The 26,400-nt window shown below is 47.4% G+C and overlaps 1 protein-coding gene and 1 non-coding gene across 2 annotated transcripts in view; one reads left to right on the top strand and one right to left on the bottom strand.

Moving 5' to 3' along the window:
* The window catches only part of GPM6B (glycoprotein M6B), a 159,416-nt gene extending 159,095 nt beyond the window's left edge, over nucleotides 1–321 (bottom strand). Inside the window, exon 1 of the mRNA XM_056131267.1 lies at nucleotides 128–321. Within this exon, the coding sequence (XP_055987242.1) occupies nucleotides 128–131 (4 nt within the window). The 5' untranslated portion in view covers nucleotides 132–321. The remainder of the gene's footprint in view (nucleotides 1–127) is intronic.
* An 8,936-nt stretch (nucleotides 322–9,257) lies between these two features.
* On the top strand, nucleotides 9,258–9,384 carry LOC130039454 (small nucleolar RNA SNORA18). The gene has a single exon (XR_008794880.1). It is a non-coding gene; the product is annotated as a small nucleolar RNA SNORA18 (small nucleolar RNA).
* The last annotated feature ends 17,016 nt before the right edge of the window (nucleotides 9,385–26,400 follow it).

The raw sequence follows: 26,400 nt of genomic DNA, 5'->3' as shown, positions 1-26,400 counted from the left end.
GCGCCCCTCCCACCTGCAGCCTCGCCCATCCCCGGCCCGGCCGGGCGGCGACAACGAGGTGCCCGAGCAGGAGGGAAGGGGCGGGGAGGACGCGGGGCCGTGGCGCGGGGCCAAAACACGGGCTTACCCATGGCTGGAGTCGGATCGTGTTCCCCGGGGACGGCGGGGGCCGCGGCACAAGTTTGCGGGGCCGGCGGGCACGTGGCGGGCCGGGCGCGGGGCTGGCTGGCGGGCAGGCGCGGCTGCGGGGCTGGTGGCTCGCTCGCTCGCTGTGCCCGGGTCGGGTGGGAGCGCGGCAGCTCCGCCTGCACTGGGGGCCGGCCGCGCCGAGAGGGGGCCTGACGTCAGCGCCGGGGGCTCGCTGTGCCCGGAGGAGCGCCCGGAGGGGGCGGCGGGCGCGCCCGGGCGGCCGGCCAAGATCTCCCAGGCCTTGGGGACCGGGGGGCTCGGGAACGCCCATGGGCACGGCGTGCGGGGGAGTGAGGTGCACAGAGACTTGGCCGGACGCTGAGAGGGGGACGGTCAGAGCCGCGGGGACTCGCTGGTCCGAGCCCGCACCCAACCTACGGAGCAAGCAACTGAGGCCTCGAGGCCAGCGACAGATGCCGCAGTCTGGCGGTTTTGACCAGTCCCCGCCCGGGGGGGCGGTGGGAGGGGGGCTTTGGGTTTGACTCAGGACCCCCGTGGGTCTGCTTGACTGGGTCTCACCTCCAAAGGCACCTTGGGATCAGCTGGGCAGCTTGGGAAGCCCAAGTCCCTTGAGATTTCATCTGGGTCTGCAGAGAAGTCCTGAGGTCTTTCCCGCGCCAAAGCGTCCCCCGGGGGGGGGGGACTCCAGTGGAACCCCCAGGTAGCCAACATGGATGGGAGTTCCTCGTGGGTAGCAAATGGCAGGGAAGGGCACAGTGGCATCGTCCATTGGTTGGGGGGGGGGTGGGAATGAGCATAGACGGGTGATGTCCTACTGGAAGAGGCACTAGTCAGTTCTGGAAGACACACACACACACACAAACACACACACACACACACCACTCAGCTCCCACAGCTCTGGCCTCATGCTTGAGTCTGTAGTGACCTAATGGTTGAACAGTCTCCATGTGGCTTACACTCCGTCAGTCTCCCTAGAGAATACTTTTTCCTATCTCAAAAGATACTAGAAATGCTCCAAGACCCCTAGGAACTTTGCTCGGACTAATGCTTTGGGCTAATGCATTTCCGAGTCCGACATAGACCCTGAGCTTGACTCTTGTGTTACTTTGTTGTTTTGCAAATACATGGTGTTACTTGAAGAGAGGGTTACATAAACAGTAACAGTAGATAGTACACTTAGGAGACATTTAAGCCAGAAGAGAGAGGCTTTAGGATTGAGAAAGGGTGGAGGAGGCAAACATTTCATCTATTGAAATTTATTGGATTAGGAAAGATTTTATCAAGGCAGAGCTCTAGAAAGCCTACTAATATTTTGCATAAAAGGCCAGAGATTTGAGCTTAGGCGGATCACTGGCTCATTTTCACAATCCCACGGGAATATTCAGCCCTAACCAATCTCCATGTCTTAATGAAACAACGTGGAGCTCGGAGGTTTTTACCTCGTGGTCCTCCCGTTGTGGAACGTAATCCGTGTGAAGACTACTGGAATGCGTGTGTGTGTTCAGGGGCCCAAATGCAGGTGACAAAAACGGAGATAGCTGGCAGAGGGCACAGAGGCACGAAGGTGCCAGAAGCTGAGGGCACTGAGGAAATCACTCCAAGGCCTGCTTTAGGAAAGAGCATTGGATTTGCTTGCTTCCTACCTCTTGAGAGGTCCCCAGGAGAAAGAACGAGAGAGTGGGACCCGGCATGGCAAGGAGAAGTAGGATTTCGACAAGATCTGATCTCACTCAGCCACCGTGGAAGCCACACTCCAAGGTGGTTGAACGCTGAGATAAAAAAAAAAAAAACAACCATAATGCCCCAAAGTAGAGAAAGGTCAAGAAGGAAATTTTCTTCCACAGAGGCAGGGGCTGAGGTTGGGTGGGTGGATGGCGGGAAGGATACTTGGGACATTGGTGGTGTAAAATATACCATGGTGAAGGGTTAAGTGTTCAATCACTTTATGACTGAAACTCAATCACGAAAACTTGTAACTATATATCACAGCGATTCAATGAATAAATAAATAAATACGTAAAATGAAAAAAAGAAAAACCCTGTGGGTCACCTATGTCTCCCATTCTCTAGAAATCTTGGATTTTTTTTTTAACCAAAGAAAAGAACAGCTGTCCAAATAATGGAGCTAGTCATAATAGGATGCTGTGACAAAAAGCAAGTGATAGCAATTGTGTGCACAACGTTAACAAGAAACCACATTTTCACAGAAACTCGTATTCACTTTGGACGTGTCGCGGACTGGTTTCAACAAGCAATTGTCCCTAAAACCCTTCAGAAAAGCAAACCAGTAGCTGGGAAATTAGCGACACTGCTAGAGAAGCGACAGAAGGCGCGTGAGTCTCTCTGATGCCACTAATAGTCAAAGAAATGCTTTTAAACAAATGGTTCGAATCTTATGAGAAGAAATAAAAACTTCAAAGGAAGCAAGAATTCTTGCAGGTGCGCAAGTAAATTGGCTGCACCTTTTTTTGGAAAGTAACTTGCTGTCCGTTTGAATTCAAAAGTAATGACATTGGTAGCCTTGACCTCAAACTCCTCAGTCAATAACCCTCCTCAGTAAATAACGATCATTTGAGTTCAAATTAATGGGAAAGGAGGGTTTTCACAGGCCAAGATGTAATAACAAACAAAACAATAAAACAGAAGCAGGGTAGCCAGAAGTTATGTGCTTGAGTCACAGAGATTTCGTCCTCTCTCCACAGCATCCTCTGACATTCGGCAACGTGGGAGGGTGTGCTGGTGACCTCGGGTGGGTGGAGAGCAGGAATGTGGCTACATACACTGCCAGGAACAGGGAAGCAGCCTTTTTCCCACCCCATCGCCATCAAAGAGGATCTTTGGCCAAAAGTTAGGAGTGCCGAGGTTGAGAGCCCTGACCACCAGGACCCTAGGCCATCATCTAGTTTGTAGAGAATCATACAGGAAAATGCCAGCTTTTGTTCTTTTTTTCTCTCTCTCTTTCTGAGGGCAACACTGGGTGGTGCTGAATGGCTTGGAGGTTACACCAGGCTGTTTTCAGGGGACCATGAAGTGCTCAGGATTGAACCCAGGACTCCTGAATGCAAAGCTTGCTCTCTAGCTCATTAGGCTTTCTTTCTGGCCCGACTTTTCAGTATTAAAGCAGAATGAGTGGCTGGAGCTATAGTACAGCAGGTAGTGCATTTGCCTTGAATGCAACTGACCAGGGTTCGATTCCCAGCACCCCATATGGTCCCCCTGAGCACCGCCAGGAGGAACTCCTGACTGCAGAGCCAGGAGTAACTCTTGTGTATCACCGGGAGTGACCCCAAAAGCAAAAAAAAAAAAAGCAGAATGAAAAGCTGACTTCAGAATATAATCCTGGTGATATTGCTATGTACTTATATACTCATTGAAACAGAGGGAAAGAAAATATACTCTGCTAGAGACTGCTTATCCAACAAACACATTTCTTCTAGTTGGCCACAGTGCCAGATTGTATTTCCCAGATTCCTTAGCAGTTAGGTGGGGGAAGGGGCTTGAGTTATAGTCAACGAGGTCTAAGGGGTATCAACCACTTCCAGGCCTTACCTATCAAACTTCCAAAACCTGTGTGTTTTCTTTCTTTTTTTTTTTTGGCTTTTTGGGTCACACCTGGCAATGCACAGGGGTTACTCCTGGCTCTGCACTCAGGAATTACCCCTGGCGGTGCTCAGGGTACCATATGGGATGCTGGGAATCGAATTCGGGTTGGCTGCGTGCAAGGCAAACGCCCTACCCGCTGTGCTATTGCTCCAGCCCCAACCTGTGTGTTTTCCCACCTCTCAGCTGTTGGCTCCCACAGTGCCTGCGGAAGCTGCTAACCTGGTGACCAGAGGACTCTGGTACAGACACTCACTTTTCCCTGACTCCTGACTCCTACTGCCAGCCTCATACTGACAGAACCCAAAGGAAGCTGTGATGTCTGAGTCATCAGGTCCATATATTTGGTGTTCACAAAAGGATATAAAAATAAACCTAAACACCCAGAAAAAAACCCTGTTAACATTTTATACCCTTTGTATTTGCTAAGATACAGTGAGCATAAATGACTCTTATAATTGGGGTCAAACAGAGTGTATCCCTTCACAGTAGAGCTATTATCCTAATAGTTTTGATTTTTAACTATAAATCATATTTTCTAAGAGATTTTATACAATTTGATATATTACTGTCTCCCAATGCTTCTAGGGACACACACTAATCATACACCATGATGGTAAATTATGTGGGTTCTAATGTCTCAGGGACCTTTTTATCACATGAGCATTCCCGCCTTCCTGTCTCATGATTATTCATGCATTTTGTCTGTCCAACAAAAATCTCATCGACAGAATCCTGGCTTGCTATTTGATTCTTAAAATTTCTATTCTTCGGGGCTGGAGAGATAGCACAGCAGGTAGGGCGTTTGCCTTGCATGCGGCTGACCCGGGTTCTATCCCCAGCATCCCATATGGTCCCTTGAGCACCGCCAGGAGTAACTCCTGAGTGCAGAGCCAGGAGTAACCCCTGTGCATCGCCAGGTGTGACCCAAAAAATAGAAAAAAAACAGGAAAAATTTTTCTATTCTTCTGGGGCTGGAGCAATAGTACAGTGGGTAGGGTGTTTGCCTTGCACATGGCCAATCTGGGTTTAATTTCCGACATCACACGTGGTCCTCTGAGGATGGTCAGAAATGATTCCTGAGCACAGAGCTAGGAGTAAGCCATGAGTACCACTGTGTGTAACCCCAAAACAAAACAAAAATCTCTGCTTCTTAGGACCAGGATGGCTCAGTGGCTACATTGTAAAAATAAGACCCTGAGTTTGATCTCTGGGGCCACCGCACCATGATGCCAGCAGCCCAGCTCAGCATCACAAGCAATTTGTAATCATGTGATAGCCAGGTGTGTGTGTGAGCGATACAATAAAAGAGTGTGAGCCCCTCCAGCTGATTTGTGACCCCGGAGAGTGCCGCAACCACATATGTTTGTGGTCCTGTTGTCAAACCGCATCATCAGAGGAAAGGGAATGGGAGGGCAGCCTCCTGTGTCCTATTTATTCCTTTCTCACCATAAGGTACCAGGTCTATCCTTTAGAGTCTTTTCTCCTGTCTCTCGGGACTTGGCTGCCTTCTTAAACAAGTGGCAAGTCCATGAGTTGGTCTTCAATTTTGTTTTTAGGTTTTGATTTGGGAGTCATACCTGGTGGTGCTCAGGGGCTACTCACAGCATGGCACGAGGTGGTTGCTCCTGGTAGTGCTTCGGGGACTATGTGGTGCTGGAAATTGAACCCGGGCATCCTGCATGCAACACCTGTGCTCAGCCTATTATTGAACTCTCTCCCTAGCCCTGTTTTCAATTTTTATAGTCCTCTGATGACCAAAGTTTTGAAAAATAAAAATCAGAAGTAGCTGGAGATGATAGGCAAGGCTGACGAAGTGAGACAGGCCACAAAATGGGTGGAAAAGCAACACTCTGGGGGCCGGAGTGATGGCACAGCAGGTAGGGTGCTTGCCTTGCATGCGGCTGACCCAAGTTCAATTCCCAGCATCCTATATGGTCTCCTAAGCACTTCCAGGAGTAATTCCTGAGTGCAGAGCCAGGAGTAACTCTTGAGCATTGCTGGGTGTGACACAAAAAGAAAAAAAAAAAGAAGTAGCATGCTGCAGCCTCTTCAGCTCTATAGACTGAGTTTGATGGACAAAAAATGGAGAATTGAAAGGCGGGATAATGGAAGTTGTACATCCTCATTTTTCACGGCAAAGAGTCAGCAGATAATTGTCTAAAGTTGATGAATCAAGAATGAGAGTTAAACATATTGTCAAGGTTAAGGCCATTGTTCCTAGTTCAATCATATTTGATGTCATTTGTAAACCAACACCTATAATGCCACTTTGGCTCTGCTCTGGTAAAATTCAAATGAAAGAAAAGATCAATGCAACTGCTGAACTCTAATATCAAGGAGATCTGGAAGGCATTTATAATGAAGAGTATCTACCTCGATATGTAAAGCTGCAAACAGAATTACACTGGAAGATGTAATGAAATCATCCAAGGAGGAGTGGAGTTGGAGAACTGCCCTACAGGGGGTGGCTAAGATGTTCACCCACTGAGATGTGTGGTATCGGTCACTCAAATGCCAAGCATGGCCTTGCCATCTGGTGATGTTCCCAAAAGGCGAGCAACTTGATGAATTTCCAAGCAAAACAAAGTGTGGGCTTCCTTCCATTTAGGGAGTAATCACATTCCTGCAGCAGAAAATCTCCATTTCCCCAAACCACTCCCAAATAGCTTCTGTTTACATGTAAAATGGATGTACAGGAATTCTCTAGACATGCTCGGAGTATATTAAAACATCAATCAAGAGTTAGGGGCTTGTCTTCATTCTGTGTATCACAGGAGGTCTGACACCAGATCCAAAGTCCCCAACTACCTCTGCTTTGGGGCTCCAACCTAAACAGCCTATGTGTCTGTACACATTCAGGCCCTGGGAGATAGCTTAACACATGCCCTGGTGCATGTGTTGGGTCCCAGCCTCAGTTTGCAGTAGTGCTTTGCCCCCCAGCACTGGGAGAGACTCCCCAGAGGAGCAGTGCACACCTCGAGGAGTCTCGATTGTCAGGGTACTGCTAGAGGAATTTTACCAAGAAAAGTCCAAAGAGATTGCCTCTGAGTATGAGCTACAGGTATGGAGAACTCTTATTCACTGTCACTGTCACTGTCCTCCTGTTGTTCATTGATTTTTCTCGAGCGGGCCCAGTAACATCTCCATTGTGAAACTTTGTTGTTACTGTGTTTGGCATATCCGTGCGGGTGAGATACTCTCAGTAGCTTGCCAGGCTCTCCGAGAGGGGTGAAGGAATCAAACTCGGGTCAGTCATGTTGGCTGCATGCAAGGCAAACACCCTACCTGCTGTTCATCAAGTCTTATCATTTGCTACTATGTTGGTGTTATAGTCATGTGTAAATTTAAATAAAGTGCCAGTGTCCATCGGGTATTTAGCTCTATGCATTCTGGGCTCCTTAGTCTTTATTTCCAATCTCATCCTACCTCTGAAATGTGTATATTAACCATCCCTGTCGTCCCACAGTTGTGGTGGGGATTAAAGAGATAGTCACTAAGGCACTTATTGTTTGGTAACTCTGGATATTGGTGATGTTATCATTGTTGTATTGGATTTCCCCCTCCTTGGAAATACCCTTGGTTGGCTTTGTGCATCTTCTGGGTATGGAAGAAAATTGTAAAATTGTAGATTTTCATTCTTCTACCACACTATGCTGATTTGCTTCTTAGGTGAGGAATGAGACGGTGTAAGAAATAGGAAGTGGGAAAAAGTAACCTGAAGAAGAGAACAAGCCATGGAAATTAAAAAATGAATGTCACAATTCATAGTTTAATGTGGAGGGGGAAATAATTTCAATGGACCTCTTTTTAAAGTGCAGTGACTGGGACCAAAGAGATAATACAGTGGGTAGGGCTTCCTGCCTTGAATGAGGCTGACCCAGCTTTAGTTCTTGGTACCTCAAATGGTCCCTTGAGCCCTTCCAGGAGTAATCCCTGAGCTCACAGTCAGGAGCGGCACACTGAGCACTGCCAAATAAGGTGCAAAAACAAATAACCCTCCCAAATAAAACTGCAATGATCGCCCAAAATGAACAATCCCTTGAGTGTGACTAAATGTTCCCATGCCAAGAAGTCTCCTGGGAGAGACAAGGAGGATGGATAAGTCCAAGGTGATCAACTTGGATTCTTGCTACATTTCACATGTTCAACTTTGAGGTGGAAGAGGTGGACTTTTGACCGACCATATGTTTAAGAGCTGGAGCGATAGCACAGCGGGTAGGGCGTTCGCCTTACAAGCAGCCAACATGGCCGACCCGAGTTCGATTCCTCCGCCCCTCTCAGAGAGCCCGGCAAGCTACCGAGAGTATTCGATATGCCAAACACAGTAACAACAAAGTCTCCAATGGAGACGTTACTGGGCCCGCTCGAGCAAATCGACGATCAACGGGAGGGCCTTTACCTTTATGTTTAAGAGGTGATCATGTACCCTGGGGTTTGTGAATACAGAGACTCTTCTAGCACCTTCAGGTGACAGATGGGTGTCTCAGCTCTCTGCACTCCTGAAGATCTTCCTGGAAAGCTGTTGCAAGACCCTAGATTTCCTCTCATGCTTTCCTGGTGATCTTATGGCATCCTGATTTTTCCTTGTGTTTCCTTGCATGAGCAAATCGAGTCTTGGAAATATAGATCATGTGTCCCATGTCACACACTGAGTACAAGACAAAACTAGATCCTGATTTGAACCCAGCTGTATTGGAATCCAAATGCTGTGTCACCTGCCACATTGGCAGACATAGAATGGTTTCTGACTTCTAAGGGGGAATTGCCAGCCTCAGCCATGGGGCTGTGCTGGGTCTCCTTTGGGAATCAGTCGACAGTTTAGCTGGGGCTCAGAGAAGCAGAAAATAAGACAACCCATGTTGTGTCATAGAGTCCTCCTGTAGCATAGAGTCTCCAGGCTAGAGATGACATGAGGTGGCAGGCAAAAGCCCCAGATTTCAAAGCTGTCTTTGTGTGTTCCGAGGCAGAGCAAGTGGCAAGTGAGGACTGAACAGTCTGTATGTGAGACTGTACTAGGTCCTCCTGCAATGATTCTGTTCTTTGTAGCACTCTCTGCCTCTGGACTCTGGCTGAATCCCCAGCCACCAAACCAGAGTTCACAGGGAAGCATCAGAAACTCCCAAGGACTCCCAATCAATATAGCTCTTCTTGTGTCCTGGCTTTCACAGATAAACTTTGGTCTTTTGGTGGGGGAGCAGGGTTGTGAGGTAGAGGTTAGGGGGTTGGGCCATATTCTGCAGTACTCAGAGCTTTCTCCTGGCTCTGTACCCAGGGATCAGTTCTGGCAGGGCTTGATGGGCTGTATGGGGTGCTGGGGATTGAACTTGAGTCAGCTGAGTGCAAGGCAAGCATTGCAGATGATGAAATTAAAACAAATGTGCTGAACTCAAAACTATTCCCTGAGTTGATCATTTCCATTAACTGACAATAATTTCTTTTACTCCTGCCACACTTCCATTGCCTAGGAACAAAGTTTCCCCCTTGGGAAAAAAAACCAACATAGCATTGAGTTCTATACTGATGGGGCTTTTCTGTGAGCCTGTGTCATTGGAAATGCCTCATAGAGGATTGCAGTTTGCTTGACTCTCAGGACTGCCTGTTAAACCTAAGAGAAAGCTACCCAAGACAGCTGCTGCACCCAGGAGACAGCTGGAGACAGCTGCCTGGGCAGAGCTTTCTCATGCCAGTTTATCTTACAGAATTAATTTTTAATAAAAAATACAGAGACAGGGTGGGATGGGGGGATGGGGGGTGGGAGGGATACTGGGATCCGTGGTGGTGGGAAGTGGGCACTGGTGGAGGGATGGTGTTTGATCATTGTATAATTGAAACCCAAGCACAAAAATGTGTAAGTCTGCAACTGTACCTCATGATGTCTCACAAATCACAAATCACAAATCATCCTGTTAATCGTCGATTGCCTTGAGCAGGCCCCAGTAACATCTCCTTCATCCTAACCCTGAGATTATATTCAAGGCTCTTTAGGAGAATGAGACCCATCATTGTTACTGGTATTTGGCATATTGGGTACACCACGGGGAGTTTGCCAGACTCTGCTGTGTGGGAAGGCTACATTCGGTAGCCTGCCAGTTTGTCCAAAGTAGGAATGAGATAATAAGATGTGATAATAGGATGTTGCGTGGCCGCGAATGCGGCCGCGCAGTTCCGGAAGCTGGTTTTTATAGTCTCTGAGTCTTGGCCGCTGATGGGATTACACAGCGCCAGGGGGCCAGTTGGTGGGTGTGACCCCCGCCTACTGGAATTTGGAGGATCTGGGTGGAGGATGCTCGGCCCAAATCCGAGTAGGCTTGGAGATCTCGGCCCCGGAACCCGCATGACTTTGTCCCTCTGCCAGTACCTTCATGTGTGTGGAGAGTGGTCTTGGAGGGGAGCGGGTTGAGCTTTCCTCCCCGCCTTGACCAGGGCTCCGGCAGCCAAAGACCTCCAGGACCAGCCACCATGATGTCTCACTATTAAAAATTTTTTTAATAAAAAAAGAGAGGAAAACATAAAAAAAATAAAGTTCACAATGGACTCAAAAAAAACATAGCATTGGGCTAGACTTTTTCTATCTCTCCACCCAAATGGTTCTTTAAAATGTGCCCTAGAATACAAGTTAAAGGAATTTTACTACTTATTCAGCCCAATGGAAGAATATTTTGGTATTCCAGCATCCTCAGCCTGACTTTTTTAGGTATTTGAATCTGAATCTGTCTCAGGAGCTGAATATATTCAGATACATTTGAATATTCCTCCACTAAGGTTATTTTAAAGATGAGTAAGAAGAGGCTGCTAAAATCTTAGGGCTGGGAGGAATAGAGACGTTACTGGTGCCCGCTTGAGTAAGTCAACTACCAACGGGATGACAGTGATACAGTGATACAGAAGGTGATCTTAGTGTTGTTTTGCGCTATGTCTGGTAGTGCTCAAGGGATACTCCTGGATCAGTGCTTAGGGGCTGCTCCAGGTGGTGTTCAGGTCACCATCAGATACTGGGGATGGAACCCAGGTCTCCTGCATACAAAGCATTGCTCAGTCCATGGAGTTACCTCCCTGGCCCAGAGACTTTTTATTCCAATCAAGGCTGAACTCCTTTGACTGTTCTTCCAGTTTCAAAATACTTCCCACATCCTGGTTGTTTTATGGTGGACATTTCTTAATTTTTCAGTTTGTCTTCAAGATTTGGAGATGACTGCTTGACTAGAGCTGTTACAGACTAGATTCCACAGGATGTCAAAAGAACTCCTGGTTGCCCACCTACGAGATTATCGAACTTCTTGGTCAAGACCATAAACAAACGGTTTGATGCTCTTTGTGTTCCTGGAGTGAGCAGCTGCCACTGGGCTACACTAGCATGCGACAGGGACGAATGGAGAAGTTACTGCCACCCACTCGAGCAAATCGACGCTCGATCGTTACTCGAGCAACGGGATGACAAGTGATGCAAGTGATACAAGTCTTCAAGGTGAGGGCTGTGAGTAAGATGAATGTATATCTCCAGCAAGTAAATATTGGAACCTTTTCTTCCCTTGAATGGGAAATAGGCTATGTAGTATGTACTGTTTCCATGGAGGTAAAACACACACAGCATGAAATGAACCAAATGAACCAAAGCATAGAACTCGATGGCCCAGTGTACTATTACAATGTGGTGCCAACCTCATCACTCTCTAGCTCCAAAAGTATCCCTCCAGCCTGAAGAGTGGTTTTGTACCTATTAGCAGGCACGTTACCTGCCTCCTCCCTTAACCCCCAAATCACCTCACTGTTCTCTATTGATTTGCCCACGTGGGATTTTCCATACACATGCGATCCTACAATAGGTGGGCTCCATTTCTTTTGTGAGTGGAATGTTGTAGCACATACCTATGTGCCGTTCCTTTCTTCATAGTGAGTAATATGCCATCCTGGGACTACACTGCACTTTTTATCCCTTCAACCACTGGACATTGGCATCATTCCCACTTAGGGCAAATATGTACTTGAAGCCCTGTGTCGGCTTAAGGCTAGGGATGGAGCTCAATGCTTATGCTTCTCAGGGATAAAGCTCTCTACATGCTCCCTACCCCATCCAAGGAAAGATATCTCCAGAGTCCTTGTTTTAAACTGGAAAGGCAATATATGCCAAATGGAATTGCTGGTCACATGGGACATCGAGAGTGAACTTTTTGAGGAACCACAATCCTGTCTGCCACAAGGACTGTTACCACACGCATTCCCACCATTGGCGCTCTTAGCATTGGCTAACGGGTCCAGTTTCTTTCTTTCTTGCCAACAGGAGAAGTGAGGCAATGGGGACTCAGAGACAGAGATGAGAGTCTCTAGTGGCTGCGAATTGATCTTTTCAGTAATTTGTTTTTTATACTTTCTTGATGGGCTGGAGCGATAGCACAGCAGGTAGGGCGTTTGCCTTGCACGCAGCCAACATGGCCGACCCGAGTTCGATTCCTCCGCCCCTCTCGGAGAGCCCAGCAAGCTACCGAGAGTATCTCGCCCGCATGGCAGAGCCTGGCAAGCTACCCGTGATGTATTCGATATGCCAAACACAGTAACAAGTCTCACAATGTTACTGGGCCCGCTCGAGCAAATCAATGAGCAACGGGAGGACAGTGACAGTGACTTTCTTGATATGACCTCGCAGGCACTGTTTATGCCAACTCATCTCCCACATGTGCTTTGTTCTGCCCATCCCGTCTTGCTCGCCCTCATGTATATAGTCCCTATATGATGCCCCATTCTGCATGCCCATTTCTGCTCATGTGGCCTGCAGTCTCAGCATCTCTTCCTCAAGAAATTTCTCTCTGACCTTACCACTAGGTCAGATGCCCAAACAGGATCTGCCACTGTTGCAATTTTAGTTTGGATTCCATGCAATTTTAGGTTTGGATTCCCTTCCATAGGGCTTTGATTTTTGTAGGAGTCAATTAAAATTTTCTGATTAATGAGTGAAAAATGTTTTGAGGGACACTTGCAAGATGTAGAAATGGTGGTTAATGAAATATAAATGTCCATGGACAAGATACATCAAAATTCATGTCTCATTTATTCCTTTCCAGGAGTCTTTTTCTGCCCCATCATTATCAGTATCTCCTTTGCTTTTTGGTTTGAGAATCACATTGGTGGTGCTTACAGGTTACTCCTGGATCTGTGCTTGGGGGATTGCTTCCAGTGGTGCCTGGGGGAACATGTAGTCTCAGAGATTAAACCCATTGAGCTAGCTCTCTGGATCCAATGTGTTACTTTTCACGGAATATTCCCACTAGCCCATACACATGTTCTAGCCATTATTTTCTTCCTTTCATTAGCAAAACCTTTGAGGGGTCCACACCTGCCTGCACTTTCTGACATCCTTCTATCTGAACCCGCTCCATGAATCCTCGTGTTCCCAGCATTTGGTGGTTCTTCTCCAGGATACGATTAACATCATGTGACCGGATAGGACTCTTGTAGCAGAGGCCTCCATTCTTCTAGTAATATGATCTTGTCTTATCTTTTACACACCACACATTTCTGGCATTCCATCTACCTCACTTCTCAGTCAGAGCTACTGCCCCAAAGAACCTGGTCGTAGCTGCTTGTTTCTTATGATCAGGTTCACACTGTATATTGGAAACACCATGTGGACTGGGACTTTTTCTCCTCAATCAACTCTGATTCCATGCGCAGAATTTCTTAGATGTTAAGGTTTTTGTTAAATACATGACTATCCCCTTCAAAACAAACACTGTCCTCCCGTTGTTCATCGATTTGCTCGAGCGGGCCCAGTAACGTCTCCATTTTGAGACTTGTTATTACTGTGTTTGGCATATTGAATACGTCACGGGGACCTTGCCAGGCTTTGCCGTGCGGGAGAGAGATTCTCGGTAGCTTGCCAGGCTCTCCGAGAGGGGCGGAGGAATCGAACCCAGTTTGGCTGGGCTGGCTGCACGCAAGGCAAATGCCCTACCGCTGTGCTATCACTCCAGCCCCCGATTATCCCCTTCATTTGAACTTAAATAATTTTGAAACTAGGAATCTTAGTTCTTGTTTGTATAAAAATGTTTTGGTGATTACTCTTAATTATTTCTTCATTTTGGGGATAAAAATATTGATTTGGGGGACTGTAAAGGTAGTTCTGTGGGTCAAACCCATGCTTTGCATGCAGGAGACCTAGATTTAATTCCTGACACCATATGATCCCCTGCACACCTCTAAGTACAAACCCTATGCACAGAGCTAGGAATAATACTTGACCACCAATGGGTGTATCCCACAGACCAAGAAGAGCCATTAAGCATAAACAGATGGATAGATAGTGATAGTAATTCTTCCTTTGGGTTGACTTCAATTAATTGATCAGCATCATTTGTACACAACTCTTTTCAGGCAGCTGGGTAATCCTTGATTGTGTTGATACCCAGTACACATTTCTGCATGCTCTCCACAAGGAAATAACTTCTGTTGTGGAAAAAGGCCATAGTCTGTTTAGCACACACAAAGTTCAAAGTTGATTCAGCTGTTCAGCTGGGGCAAGCACCTGTTTACAGGATGCGCTCTAAAATGCACCCTAGCAAAACCCATTTAAACCCCAGAAAGAGGAAGAGATATAACAATTATGCAACCCCTGCAAGTTTCAATGCCCAGAAACTGCCTCATGGGGAAGGAACCCTCTCTGGGACCATATGAAACTAAGGTCAAGAAACAAGTGACAAGAGCAACAGTTTCTGCTGCTTCCCTGAAGTCACCGTCTGTGGTTTCTTCTCTCCTCTGCTGCAATGCTTCCTGAAGTTCAGAGAGGATAGTAAGCATGTCCCTATCCTCCCATCTAGACCCTTCTCCATGAAAACAATCAAGTGGGAGTGGAGTGGGCTGGGGGATTGGTGAACTGCTTTGACTTAATGTGTGTTATTTCTTTATTATCCTCTTTGTGAGAAATGCTGAGACCCAACTTATAACTCTACCATGTACCTGCATATGCACTCTATGCATCGTTGAAAACTTCTTCCGGTAGGTCCTTGAACTTGAGGGCAACAGAGTCAACATAACCAAATTTTGTAGAAGTGATGATTAAGACTGGGACTGATGCCGTGCCTTAGCAATGGCCATCAGACTCTTGGGAGATTAGAAATGAAACTCTTGGTGGAGTTCATGCCCAATTCAATCAGCTAATCAGTGGCTGAATAAATAGCAGTACTCCTACAAAAAAAAAAAGAAATGAAACTCTTGACTTGATCCTCCATGATGGCTTATCAATTTACTTTTCCACACAGCAATAACAGCTTCCAGTTGGCGGTGTGACCCAGTGACTCAGTGACCTGCTGTTCCCTTTTGGGCAAGTGCCCCAACTCCTTTGAATTTAGTTTGTTATGCTCAAGAGGCAGATAAAAATTCTATTGGCTCTTACCACCTTGTTTGAGAAGGCTCATGAAAGTATGTGGAAACAGGTGGCTTACTCTAGGTCCACTGTTTTTGTGGTTACACCCATAGGCTGTCAACCAAGGAATCAATCTCTCTCTCCAAATTGGAGACTCCCACTTCCAAGCAGTCTCCTGGGGCATCTGCTATCTGTGATAAGATCTACAAAGCCTGCAGGGTCCAGTGGTGTAAACAGGATGGAAATCCTTAATGGGCATGGAAGGAGTTGGAGGCATTTCCTCCAACCTGGGCACATCCTAAGGGCCAGCTGAATACTCTTCTTCCTCAAACCCTTGCAGCTGCTCAGTGAGTGAATGAATTAATGAACGAATAGAAAGAGTAGATGGAGCTGGGATCAAACCTCACCTTGGGCCCTTATTGACCAAATCTCAATTTCTTAAAATGTAAAGCAAAGAGCACAGACTTCCTGCAGAGTTGGTGGGAAGATTAGCTAACAGCAGCTTAGTATTTTTCTCATTCCTATGTTCAATTTAACCTCAGTTTCTGCTTTCATAATAGTATCAACTTCACATTTTGTTCAGCCTTTTTTTCCCCGTAATTTTTGCCTGTTAAAAGGAGAAGAAAATGAGGAGGTAAGTGGTTTTCCCTTCTCTCTGTCATCTGATCTATGCCAAACCACACTTAAAACTAGTCCCTGTCTCTCCTTGTCATGTCTTGAGTTTTAAAATATCTTTTGTGCTTTGTAGGTCACAAATAAATACCACACACACATGCACGCAAGTATACACTATTAACCAATCAATCCACCCACATTGTGTCCTTTTATTCACCAGGCAATCAAAAACTACAATTCTCATTCTAAAAATGGTTACATTTCTTTTGATTTCTTAAGATGTAATTGAATTTGAGCTCAAGAACCAAAATCCTTTTAAGAGAATAACATAGAACGAGCTCTCTATCTCCAAACAGGTCATATTGGGGAGCGATTTCCCAATATATAAAATGAATAATGATTGCTTTCGAATCATCATAATTACATCCCCCAAGGGAATTTTATCTCGGTTAATTTTTTCCTTTGTGCTGCGGAATGACTGCTTCTGAAGCAATTAGAGAGCACTGCAGTATTTGTCCCCACTGAATCGCCTGCCCATCACCGTTCACAGCGCCTGGTCTTTCGTGGCCACACCGCTCTTGGAAAACAGCGGGTTGATGGGGGAAACGGACTGAGCACTGTGTCACTTAAGAAGGCAATTTGCTGCTGGACCTCTGAGTCTGGATGCCTTGGTACCACAGAAAGGGCAAGGGGGAAAACTGGAGGCTACTGCTGAGGTGCATGAATTCACTCCTGCCTTTGTTTTATTATTTATTTATTCATTTATTTGCTTTTTGGGTCACACCTGGCGATGCGTGCGGGTTCTCCTGGCTCTGCACTCAGGAATTACTCCTTGCGCTGCTCCGGGGACCATATGGGATGCTGGGGATCAAACCCGGGTTGGCTGCATGCAAGGCAAACGCCCTACCCACTGTGCTATCACTCCAGCCCCTCATTCTGCTTTTGATGGCCAGTTTCCTGTGGGCTTCTGCGGGGTGGGTGGGAGCAGATAGACTGTCTCGGGCTGATTTTCTTTCAGGGACAGATGTCCCGTTGGCAGCGGCATTTCATTGCCTCTCTTGGGTGCTGCCTGGTGTCTTAGCTCCATCTTCTGGGCCTGGGCCTTTGGGTATGTAGCTTCCTGCCTCTGCCTGATGGATGCCATGGTGGGTGAGGCTCCACTCTCTGTGGGCTCCCTTGAGCCTGGCTTTCGACTTGGAGAAGTCAATGCTGCCATTCTAGTCTAAAGATCAAGTGACAGCCAGGTCTCAGTGGGTGGCATTTTGTCTACAGTGGGGAAATGCACTCAGCTGGGGTTGGACTCGGGAGATGGCTGGAAGGGCTGTAGCACTGGGTTCTGCCCCAGCACCATACAATTCCCCCAACTACTAGTGAGAGGGATGTGAAACACCCCCGAATGTGCATCTAGACACAAAAGAGAACGGGGATTGCAAATTAAGTGGTTTGGGTTCTAATTCTGCCCGGCTCTTTTAAGCTGTGGAGGTTTCAGAGAGGCAATGGGCCCTCTGCAAAGCCTTTATCCCCAGCAGACTTGCTCCTAATAGAAGCTGAGCAGGATGGAAAACACCCTGTGCAAAGCCTGGCCCTCACAGACGGCTGGCTAAGCAACCGGAAACTGCCATCACGGAGCAGCCTCGGGGCCAGGTCAGAGGCATGAACCCTTCCTCGTCTGCACTCCATGTTCCTGGCTCTTCAGAAGACTGTGTTTACTGCTTTCTATGTGCAAGCAGGAGTGTATCTGTGTGGTCCAAAAATACCTTCCAGAGTGAACTGCAAACGCCCACTATTTCTGTTTTGACATAAAAGGGCAGGGACAAAGGCATGTGTGTTGATGTCTCTGTGCTCAAGGAGAGATGTGTTTATGTGCACCGCAACTCCCGACCACAACAAACAGCTTTGGCCCTGACCAGGTTTTGCCTACAATGTATGTATGCTTTACTGATGCATGTATGTATATGTTCTTAAGCATGTGTATTTGAATACATGTATATGAACTTATGTATGTTCACATGTACTTTTCATGTGTTCCTGTACCCCTGTATATGCATATTTATGCATGCACACGTATGTGTACATGTCTGCACATGTCTGCACAGAACTGCACAGAACTAGGTGTGTGCATGTGATTATTTCCATGTACATATATACTAATGAAAGTAATATATACATGTAAGTTGTACAGTACTTATGTATGTGTACATATATATTTGTGTATCTATGTACTGTGTGCATATGTACTCATGCATGTGTACATATGTGTATATACTTATACATTTATTGACACTTCTCTTTCGGTAGCGTTTCATGATGTTTCTTTAGGTTGTCATTTCATGAAGTTTTTTTGGAGGGCCACACCCAGTGGTGTTTTGGGTCACCTATGGTGGTGCTAGAGGAAGAACGTAGTACCAGGGATTGAACTCAGGATATCTACGTGCAAAGCATGTACTCTGGCTCATTGAGTGTTCTTTCCCCTCTCTCCCTCCCCTTCCTCCTCCCTCTTTCCCTCCCCCTCCCCCTGCCTCTCTCTCCTCTGAACATTTTCTCCCAAGAAAAGGGTTGGTTCCTGGAAAGGAGTTTGAGAGCCAGCGTTATCTGCTTCTGGAGAACCTTCCTCCATGGCTCACAGTTCCTCCCTGGGGTGATGCCAGAAGGTGTGTCATCCTGCACTGAAAGGAGCTCAGAGCTGGGGGGCGGGGGTGGTCAACAGGACAATGAAGTGGCTTTCCAAAAGCCATGTCTGCACCAGCCTGTGGCCCCGTGCCTGCGCGCCATCCTTGGCTCAGACCACCCGGCAGTTGTCGCTCTTACTGCTCCCACATCTTATTCACAATCACTGAGTGTTCCCAATCTGTCTTCTTCTGGTCTCCGTTTTCTTATTCCTCCACCTCCTCAATTCTGGTGGTTGTTTTTCCCCTCATTCCTCCTCCAAGTCCCATGAGCCTCAGGCTGACGCGTGTACTGCTCGTCAGGCTGGTGTACTTGGCCACCAGGCCCGTGGCTCCAGCTGGGTCAGCTCACAAAGAGCCTTGGAGGCTCTTCCCAGCCCTTCCTGCTTTGTGGAGGATGAGGCGGAGTGATGGTATGCATCTAGGGACTCTGGGAAGGAATGCAGACAGCCAGCACCAGGAAAGGCCTGGTGGCCTTGGCAGTGGATTTCCTGGGCATTTGGGGAAAGTGATTAAGAAGTGCAGGGAGCAATCACTCCAAGCAATGAGCTGATGACTTAGTTGGTGCTAGGGCTGCTGGCGGCCAGGAAGCAGAGTGATCAGTCAGGGCCGTTGAGTTGGAACCAGTTTCTGGGGTTACAGCTACTTGGAGTTCTGGTGGCAGCAACCGCCTCACAGGGGTTCCTTTTAGGGGCAAAACCCTAGCTTCGTCCTAACCTGGGGGACCAGATGCTCTGGGGTGGCCCCCAGGGCTCTGGGTCATCCTGGGGTCTATGAAGTAACGTCAGCTTCGTCTTGCTGCCCATAGGGACTCCCAACAAAGTCAAGTCATATTGCTGCAGAGTCCAAAAGGAGGAGAAAAGTTTCTTTGAGACCAAGTCCTGGTTTCCACAGGCCATGGGTCTTCCAGAGACTCAGGAGAGATTCCGTTTTCTTGTCCCTCTCCATTTCCCAGGCTGCCTGGGGAGCTTGCCTTGCTCTGTGGCTCTGCTTTCTGCTCCTGCTGTCACATCGCCTTTTCTCTCTGACCCTCTGGCCTCCCTCTTGCCAGGAGCTCTGTTTCCGCTGGGTCCATCAGGGTACTCTCCCTTCTCAAGATCCTTACCTGAAACACCTTTTCCATACAAGGTAGCATTTGCAGATCCTGAGCATTAGGACGTGAATATTCTTAGCGGGCCTGTGCGGGGGGGGGGGGGGGGGAGGGGAGAAGAACAGGTAGTTATTTAGCCTCCCTGGGTAGTTATTTAGCCTCCCTGAGGCATTATGTACTGTGCTCGTTTCAGCAGCACATATACTGAGGCATTATGTACTAAATTATGTACTAAGGTCCTTGTCAATTTACATTGCGTTCTTTGTCAGCTAAGGGGCCAGTGTTTCATGAGAAAACTTGACTACACTCATCCTCTGAAAGCCCCCTAGTTGAAACCTAGCTCCAAATAAAGCCTCCTGGGATGCCCAGACATGAGCAGCTCGGCATTCAGTGTTCTAGGGACTCTACAAGCACATAGCCTAACAAAAGTGAGGTCATGAGTTCCACCCTGTGGTTCTGGCCACACACTGAGCCTGTTGGATCTCTGATCTGCAGCACCACAAGCAACTGCTGGGCACAGGGCGACTAAGTGTATATGAGCACCCAGCCTGTAGGGATGCGACCCTGGTGAGCACTGTGGCTAAGAGAGATGTGAGAGCACCACAGTGCCACCTGGTGAGCACGAGGACCAGAATACACTTGAGCACTACAAATAAAAGAGTGCGACCCCCAGCAAGCCCCAGGGCTGCGTGTCCAAGCACCCTAAGCAAGCACATATGTGAACCCTGATCGTGGCAAAAAAACTGCACCAGAAGGGCCAGAGTAATAGTATGCTGGGTAGGGCATTTGCCTTGCACACAGCCGACCCGGGTTCGATTCCCAGCATCCCATATGGTTCCCCAGCACCACCAGGAGTAATCCCTGAGTGCAGAGCCAGGAATAACTCCTGAGCATCGCTGGGTGTGACCCAAAAAGAAAAAAAGGGGAGGGAGAAGGGGCAGAGAAACACCAAGCCAAGGGGCAGTTTAGCCAATTGAGTGCAGGGGTTCGAGAATCCTATTCCCAGTCTAAACATTTCTCACCCCCAGGCTTGGAGAGCAGTGACACTGAGGAGAGGGCCGGACTTGGGGTATTCCCGGGGCAGTGTGGGCAGGACCCCCCCCTGTCTTTGCACTCCGTCCCCTGAGGGCACCCCAGTGCTTGGTCCTCCGCTGCCCCAGGATTGACGGGAACTCTTTTTTTTTCTTTTTGGGTCGCACCCAGCGATGCACAGGGTTTATTCCTGGCTCTGCACTCAGGAGTTACTCAGTTACTCCTGGTGGTGCTCAGGGGACCCCATGTGGGATGCTGGGAATCGAACCCGGGTTGGCCGTGTGCAAGGCAAACGCCCTACCCACTGTGCTATCTCTCCAGCCCTTCACAGGAACTCTTGCCATTTCCTCTGCTCTGATTGTGGGTATCCTGGATTTTTATAAATATTATTTTTTATTATTATTATTATTATTATTACTTTGGTTTATCAGCCTCTCCTTTCTCATCCTTCTCAATGCTGCCATATTGGTGAAGCCTTCAGAGTCAGGTGAATGAGACCCATTGTAATTACTGGTTTTGGCATATCGAATACACAACAGATAGCTTGCGAGGCTCTGCCGTGCGGGCAGAATACTCTCGGTAGCTTGCCAGGCTTTCCGAGAGGGATAGAAGCTTTTGGGGCAACCTCTAATCGCCCTCGTAGGTGTTACCATATTTGAACCCTATCAAATATGGTACGGCAATTCCGGAAGATGGGTATTTAGGATCTTATAATGTGTCGCGCGGCTGCTTTGCGGCCACGCGGGTCCGGAAAGCGTCCTCGAGTGTGGCGGCAGCTGGGTAGTGGAGGTAGTGTCGGCTTGAGGCTCTTTGCGTTCCTAGAGCAAACAGACGCCACTGGGCTACACTAGCACGCGACAGGGACAAATGGAGACGTTACTGGCGCCCACTCAAGCAAATCGCCGATTAACGGGAAGTCAAGTGATCAAGTGATTACTTTGGTTTGGTTTAAGAACCTTAATTGCAGTTTCTGGTTAATGATCCCCTGAACTTCTTGGCCCACTGTGGTCGCATGTATGATGCTTCTTTCTTTTTTTTTTTTTTTTTCTTTCTTTCTTTCTTTCTTTCCTTCCTTCCTTCCTTCCTTCCTTCCTTCCTTCTTTCTTTCTTTCTTTCTTTCTTTCTTTCTTTCTTTCTTTCTTTCTTTAATTTTTTAAATTTATTTCCTTCCTGTTCAGAGTCTCACTGCACTGCTCTTCTCAGACACCCGCCCTGCTGTGCTAAGTGGGTGTCTTGATCACCCACTGGCCTAAGCTTTTTGCTCTTCCCTTGAAATGTAGAATGCTTTGGAACTCCTATGAGTGATAACCCTGGAGTTTCCCTACCACTATACACATACATTTTTACTCAATACGTTTTTGTTTGTTAGTTTTTGTGGTTGGGCTGGAGCGATAGCACAGTGGGTAGGGCATTTGCCTTGTACCCGGCTGACCTGGTTCAATTCCTCCACCCCTCTAGGAGAGCCCACAAGCTACCGAGAGTATCTTGCCCACACAGCAATGCCTGGCAAGCTACCCATGACGTATTTGATATGCCAAACACAGTAACAACAAGTCTCACAATGGAGACAATACTGGGCCTACTCAAGCAAATTGATGAACAACAGGAGGACAGTGCTACAGTGCTACAGTTTTTGTGGTTGACCCGGGTTTGATTCCCCAATCCCTCTCGGCGAGCCTGGCAAGCTACTGAGAGTATCCCGTCCACACAGTAGAACCTGGCAAGCTCCCCGTGGTGTATTCGATGTGCCAAAAACAATAACAACAAGTCTCATAATGGAGACATTACTGGTGCCCGCTCAAGCAAATCGATGAACAACGTGAGGACAGTGCAGTGCTACAGGCTTGGTGCATTTGCGTTTTACGCATTGGATAATTTCTCCCTAGTAATTCTGAGATTCCCATTCCCCCTCCCTTTTTGATCTTTAAAAACTCTTAGATCCTTTACTACTAAAACTATGGCCTCTGAGCCAACAATATCAGCATCGCGTGGAGGTGGTTGGAAATGCAGAGTCTTGGGCTCGGTCGCAACTCTGCCACACCAGAACCCACATTTTAACAAGAACCTGTGCCACATGTATGCACAATCCAAGTCTGGAGTGCTGGAAGCTGGGGAGGAAGCTCAGAAGGCTGAGTCTATGCCTTGTACACAGGAGGCTTGGGGTCCATCCCTTGCAACACAGTGCCCACTGCATGCCCACCAGGAGCAATCCCAGGCATTAAGCCGGAAGTAGTTTCTGAGCACTCAGGGGCACAGCCCTCCTCACAGAAGCAGCAAACAAAATCCTGGAGAGTGATTCACCCAGACAATGTGGAAACATAAGCAGTTGTTCAGAATTTTTTCTCACAAGCAAAATGTGCCGTTAAAAAAAATTGATTTGCCATAGGTTTACAAAGGTATGTTTCAGGCAGATAGCCTCACACATTCATAAATAGCTGTTAAAGCCCCATTGAAATTCTTATTTTTTATCTTAAAGGTAATATGATCATATTATAGAGAAATGGGGGGGATACTCCTATTCTGCTGTAACTACTTTGTTTGGCGGGGGGGGGGTGGTCACACCTGCTGGCTCAAAGCTTCCTCTTGGCTGTTTGCTCAGGTATTGCTTATGGCAGGGCTTATGTGACTGGATGTGGTACCCAGGGTCAAACATGGGTGGGTTGTGCTTGGCAAGTAGCTGAATTCCTGAACACACACTCTCTCTCTCTCTCTCTCTCTCTCTCTCTCTCTCTCTCTCTCTCTCTCTCTCTCTCTCAAGCACCCAGAGCAGAGCTCGGGGCCGGGGGGTCACTCCTGGACATGCAGAGCTGGGACTCAGGACTCATACATGCTTACTTCATGCATCACCATATGGGATACATTCTAGCCCACATGCATGATTCCATGGGTGTCATCACCTAGGGGACAATTCCAGCCCACATGCATGATTTCGTGTGTGTATTTCCCCACAGGCTGGAGCGATAGCACAGCAATAGGGTTTGCCTTGCACGCAGCCAGCCCGGCTGAGCCGGGTTCAATTCCTCCGCCTGGCTCTGAGAGCCTGGCAAGCTACCGAGAGTATCTCGCCCACACGGCAAAACCTGGCAAGCTACCCCGTGATGTATTCAATATGCCAAACGCAGTAACAACAAGTCTCTCGATGGAGACGTTACTGGGCCCGCTCGAGCAAATCAATGAATAATGGGAGGACCATGATGGTGACTTCAATTTCCCCACAGCTACAGCACAAATCTCATCACTTTACATTCCTTTCAAAGATTTTTACGCAAAGTACTGCCTTCAAAAATCATAGTTTTACTCATTTCTTCAAAGGCTTTATGATAGTAGAATGCTTTATTTCACTCTTCCCCAATTTTAGGCAATTTTTCACCAATCTAAGCAATATTGTGATAAACATCTCTGTGAAATCGTTTGTTTTTTTTCCCCCGCTGAAGATTATTTCTTCAGAATGGATTTCTAAAAGCAGTAGCACTGCGTCTTTGGAAATAAATGCTCAGCGGACTCATTTTAAGAAATCAGCGGTGCATTGTTGGCGAGTGTGTGCATGTATGAGTGTACCCGGAGCTTGTCTAAAACACAGAAAGGTCATGGGCTTCTTCTACAGTTCAGAGCAGAGGCTAACACCTCTCTCCCACTTGGTGAAGACAACTCCAGCTCTGGGGGATGCTGTTGCAGGGACAGTCCACCCCCCCCACCACCACACACACAGGGTTCTTGTCTTCTAAGATGGTGTGTCCCAAGGTATCAGTGTTCCCTGGTGACAAAGCAGAATGATGGCTGTCCTCCGTGTCTCCGTGATTGGTTCCTGGGCATGTAGACGGGTGCTGTATTGAACTGTTCCCATGATTCATGTCAGAAAGAAACCAGGAGTCAGAGAGACAGCTCAATGGGCTGAAAACACGCTCCACATGTGGGAGGCCCAGGTTTGGTCCCCAGCACTGCGAGCTGCCCAGAACACTAGAGGAGCAAGCCCAGGACGGAGCCAGGAGCAGCACCTGCACACCAGCAGCTGTGGTTCAAAAGCAAACTGTCCCCGAAAAGGAAAGAAAATGGGAGCAATAGTGAAGTCATTGCCATTGGATTTCTCTCCCTTCATCTTTCATACCTGTCCGAAAGCAAAAGTGGGACAAATTGTAGGGATTTTTTTTCCCTAGTAAACTTTAAGGTTTGGGGTTTTTTCTTTTATGGGGGGCACACCTGGCTGTAGTTAGGGTCTACTCCTGGTTCTGTGCTCACTTCTAGTCGTGTTCAGAGCAATATATGGGGTGTTGGGGATCAAACCTAGGTTGGCCATGTCCAAGACAAGCACCCTACTTGCTTCCTTGTATTATCTCTCTGGCCCCCTTTCAGCTTAAGTTTCTTGTTTTAATTTTTGGTTTTGGGGTGACCTGGCAGTGCTCGGGACTTCTCCTGGTTCTGGAGTCACTATTGAGAGTTACTCCCGGGGATGCTAGAGGGGAGCAATGTGGTGCCAAGTATCAAACCCAGGCTGTTTACATGCAAAGCATATACTCAGCTCACTGAATTATCTCTAACCCAAGGTCTCCTTTTCTCTTGTTTTCTTTTTCAATTTTTTTTAATTGAGCCACCATGAGATTCATAGTTAAAAAGCTGGCCATGATCAGGTTTCAGTCATACAATGGTCCAACACCCATCGCTCCACCATTATCCATTTCCCACCACCAGTGTCCCCAGTTTCCTTCCCGCCACCCCCTCCCCATCCTGTCTCTATGACTCTACAGCAGGCCTGTTCTCACTTGCTCTCTCTCTTTCTCCTTCCCTCCCACTCTCTCTCCCTTCCTCTCTCTCCTCCCTTTTTTCATCCCTTTCTTTCTTGTCTACACATACCCCACCACCCAAACCTCGAGTTCTGTCAAGAGGTACCTCTATCCTTATATTCTCCCAGGCCTTCTTAGCCCACACAGGTCCCCTGGGTCTCTGCTCTTCTCAAGAGAAGACCTCTCTGTCCACACAACTTGAGTCCGTTGTCGGCTTCTACAAACGTCTAAAGCCAGAGACCTTAACAGTCATGTCCCTCATAAACAGAGGAGGAACTCGATAAGTTGTAACTTAGCTGAAGTGAGTTCTTCTGTGACCCCGAGAGTGAGAAATGTTGCTGAAGAGTGGGAAATGCCAGATCAGCTCTCACATGTCATATGGCTGTGCTTGGCCACTGCTTGAGGAAGACGGAACAGGCTGGGAACACAGTGTGGCTAGGAATTTGGATTCCCTTAACAAAAATCGAATCTTCTCTCCTTCCCGCTAAATGAAGAGAAGAAAATTGATAGTTGGAGACATTGAAGTACTAGCAAAAGATGCCCTGAATTGTTTGTGACTTTTCTATCTTTTTCTCTCCCCCATCCCTCCTCCTCTGCCTCCTTCTCTCTCTCTCTCTTTAAATTTTGTAAAATCTGGCTGAGTGAGTTTCTGGAACTTTCTATCCAATTAGAATAGCAGATGGTGGAAAGGAGGGAATAAAGGTCCAATAGTTCAAGATCTAACTAGTTGTATATCCAGGACAGGGGATTCCAGAGAAGCTTAAAGAAGAGAGAATTCAGGGACTGGAGAGATAGTGAAGGGATTAAAGTGTTTTTCATTCGAACACAGGGGATTGCCCTGCCACAGAGACAGGGGGGATGGGGGGATGGGGGTGGGAGGGATATTATCCATGGTAGTGGAAAATGGGCACTGGTGGAGGGATGGGTATCTGATCATTGTATAATTGAAACCAAAGCACAAAAAATTGTAAATCTACAACTTTAAAAAAATAAAATAAAATAAAGGGAAAAAAAAGAAAAAAAAAGTGTTTTTCATTCACACAACTGACCCTTGCACCACATGGTTACTTGAACCAGGGACCATGAAGCACTGAGCCTAGGATAGCCCCTAGC

The sequence above is a fragment of the Sorex fumeus genome, unplaced genomic scaffold (genome assembly GCF_029834395.1).
Source record: "Sorex fumeus unplaced genomic scaffold, SorFum_2.1 ptg000086l, whole genome shotgun sequence".
Lineage (NCBI taxonomy): Eukaryota > Metazoa > Chordata > Mammalia > Eulipotyphla > Soricidae > Sorex > Sorex fumeus.
This window is presented reverse-complemented; position numbering and strand designations above follow the sequence as displayed.